The sequence below is a fragment of the Morone saxatilis genome, unplaced genomic scaffold (genome assembly GCF_004916995.1).
Source record: "Morone saxatilis isolate NCDOM2014 unplaced genomic scaffold, NCSU_SB_2.0 Contig11, whole genome shotgun sequence".
Lineage (NCBI taxonomy): Eukaryota > Metazoa > Chordata > Actinopteri > Moronidae > Morone > Morone saxatilis.
In genome coordinates, this window is record NW_023339663.1 from 26118479 (window position 1) to 26121641 (window position 3163).

At 41.6% G+C, this 3163-nt stretch overlaps 1 protein-coding gene across 1 annotated transcript in view; it reads left to right on the plus strand.

The window, feature by feature from the left end:
- The window catches only part of adamts18 (ADAM metallopeptidase with thrombospondin type 1 motif, 18), a 62746-nt gene that overhangs the window by 55443 nt on the left and 4140 nt on the right, over positions 1–3163 (plus strand). The window contains exon 20 of the mRNA XM_035652033.1: positions 1553–1747. Within this exon, the coding sequence (XP_035507926.1) occupies positions 1553–1747 (195 nt within the window). The remainder of the gene's footprint in view (positions 1–1552; positions 1748–3163) is intronic.

A 3163-nucleotide genomic window follows, 5' to 3' on the forward strand; every position in this document is an offset into this window, starting at 1 on the left:
CATTTTATTATTTTCACCTGTTTTTTTCCAACATGTGACTTCTGTATTTTCTGTTCAACCCTAGAAAAGTGGAGAAGTGTTGAGGATAAGTTTAAAGGGAAAACAGGTTTCAGTCCTGATGATTATACTCTGCCTCTGGTTTACAGGTTATGTGTGCCCACTGTCATAATTAATGTATTGGATAAAAGTCATCGCCAACCTCAGGTTAAACACAGTGACATGTTTAGACATTTGCAGGACAAAAACACGCCCGTGCCTGAGAGGAGATGCACACACACACCCACGCGCAGTTGTCATGTTTCACTCAAGCTAAAACAAACACTCTGCTGCCCTCTGTTGGACATGTGGAAAACATTAAAATAAATGACAGAATTTATGTGTGCTAACTTGTCTAGGGAATGAGCCATATTCAACTTTTATTCTGTGGCATTTGCATTTTAACTCTATTTAACTGCTGTTTAAAAAAAAAAAAATCTTAGTCTTCTATTTTGATTGCAATCACAAATACATTTCTTTTTTACCCATGTCCTTGGGGGAATTGAATTTGAACAATTGAATCACAATGAATGCTACCTGCATGTAGCAAACAAACACACCCATCAATCATAAAACAGCCTCACAATAGTGATCATAAAAGACTTGAAAGTTTTGGCTGGTTCCTCTGTAACCACGGTGCATCACACACTAGACAGAGCTTTTATCTGCTCATTTTCCTGTATACAATATTAATAGCCTGGCAGCAGATCTGACAGTTTGTCAAACTTTCTGGAATGATTAGCTGGTGTGACCTGCCCCGTCTGGACATTCAGCTGTCATTCAGTCATCATTCTTTAGGACACTCTTGTTGTGTGTTTGGACTATGTTGCGACACCGGTCCGAGTTCAGCCGACGGTCACGCAGAGGCAAGGCCAGTCTCCCTCAAAAGATCAATCGGACCTTTCAGTGACGAAAGGACAACTGGGACGTGTGTGTGTGTGTGTGTGCCTGTTTGTGTATGTAAATGGAAATAGGCAGATGTGTATGTGTCCTTTGTATAATAAATTAATGTGATGTTGTCGCATAAACTGCTCTAATGGCTGTGGTCGTCGGTCCCCGCGGAGCAGTTTGACTCCTGTTGTCCATCTCATATCAGTGGGAGTTTACAGCAGTGCTGTTTGCTGTTGGTGGATACTTTGATGGGCTGGGGTCACATTCATCGACGAGTTATTGGTTTATTGTATTTAATGTTAGGGCATAATGGACTGTCATCAAACCGGTGACCTTCTGTTTGCTTGTACACCATGTGGAGAATTACAAATGCATTTACAGTGTCCCTGCCAAGGATTTAACCTCTGTTAATACGGCCTAGTGCTTAAATGTGATGAAAGCTGAAGGTTAAAACAATCATAAGACGGTATAAGGCTAGGTTACAGAGTGTGTGCATGCATGTATTATTTAATATGCGTATGTGATGAAACCTTTGCTTATTGAATCACTAATCTTCTGAGGTTGCAGTCACCTTACTTTTTTCTTCCACAATAACTTCTTTTACTTCTTCCTTGTCTGCTCGCAGTGCTCTAAGACCTGTGGCCGTGGACTGAGGAAGCGGAGCGTGTTTTGCCGCAGCACTGATCCTGGGGCCAAAGCTGTGGTGGTGCCCGACAGCATGTGCAGACAGCACCACAAACCTAAAGCCCAAGAGACCTGCGTTCTGCGGCGCTGCCCCAAGAACGAAAGGCTGCAGTGGATCCCCACTCCCTGGGGAGAGGTAGGATTTTAAAGAATAGACATGAAGGTCACGAAGCAGTAGCCAGTAGAAGTGACATGTTGTTTTCAGTTGAATAACTTTGAGGGGAAAGTCCACCCATAAGCACTTGAAATCTGTTATAAGAAACATCTTTTGATGATGCACCTTGCTTTGCTGGTCCATTTTGTCGCCTGGTGCCGGTTTATGTCTCCAGATTTAGAAGACATAACCTCACAGTGAAAGATTTCCAGCACAGCTACGACTCGCTGGTTCATAAAACATCAGGACCAAGCTTTGATGTGAGTCCTTCAAAAGTAAGGAAACAAAAGATTCTTTCCAGTGCTCCCATTTTTCAAAAACATTTAACAATCATGCAGGGAGGAATCCATCATAGAACAGAGAAAGTAGTTTCACAGCCAGAGCAGCCTCAATAGACCACAATGCAATACAACATCAAGACTCTTATTTCGCGTGCACTGGAAAAGCTATCAGCACTGCTCAACTTCATATCCCTTCACTGAGCTTGTTGAAAGGCAAATTGGCAAAAGTTGGAAATGGACAAACTAGATTGGAAGTAGGGGAGGCAGTTTGAGGAAAAAAATTAATAATCTAGAGTGATAATTTATATAGTAGTTAGTTGTAGCCCAAAAAGGAGCCATCTGTTTAAAACACTTAATATACTGACAATCAAAATAGACAGTAGACCATACAAACTCCATTAATTTAATAATTGGGAAGCGTTTGCAAAAAGCCAGGCCATCAACCACCACTTCCAGGTCAATCTGCTGAAGTTTCCACATTGAATTACCAGCTCTGCTCTGCAATGCCAGTCTGCTGCTGTGATCATGAAGGGTTCCATACTGTCAGATAATATACTCCATCATGGACTGGCTTACAGTTTTCCAACATATGTTAGCTCACCCCAAAGTTAATCAACATCCTCCACCAACAAGTGTTTGATGATGATGGCCTTTGGTCATCAATTCAGACGGCATATTCTTTTAGTGTTTTGAGAATAATGCATTTTTACCCATCTCTGTGGTTTGTCTTTGTTCTTGGTTATGCAAAGTTCAATAGTTTGAGGCACTCAGTTTCACACTAAATAGTTCACATTGCTGGATATGTACTGTCAGTGTATGTCAGTGTACTGAAGTGTATGGAGGTCAGTGTAATGGTTAGGTTTGCAGCAAAAGGCTAGCAAGATAAAACACAGTGGATACTTAGTTCCCAGAATACACTGTGGTTTGGATTTTGAAGAAGAGCCAGACATACACACACTTACACATGTCCATATACACTGTGTGCCTATAAAATATAGTGACTGAAAAATACTCAGTGGAGCGCTTAGTGTTTTGGCTCCATTACTACAATGACAAGTAACCTTGTGGTGTCTGCTGCTATGGGAACCCAGCGCATTACACACACGCAAACACACAC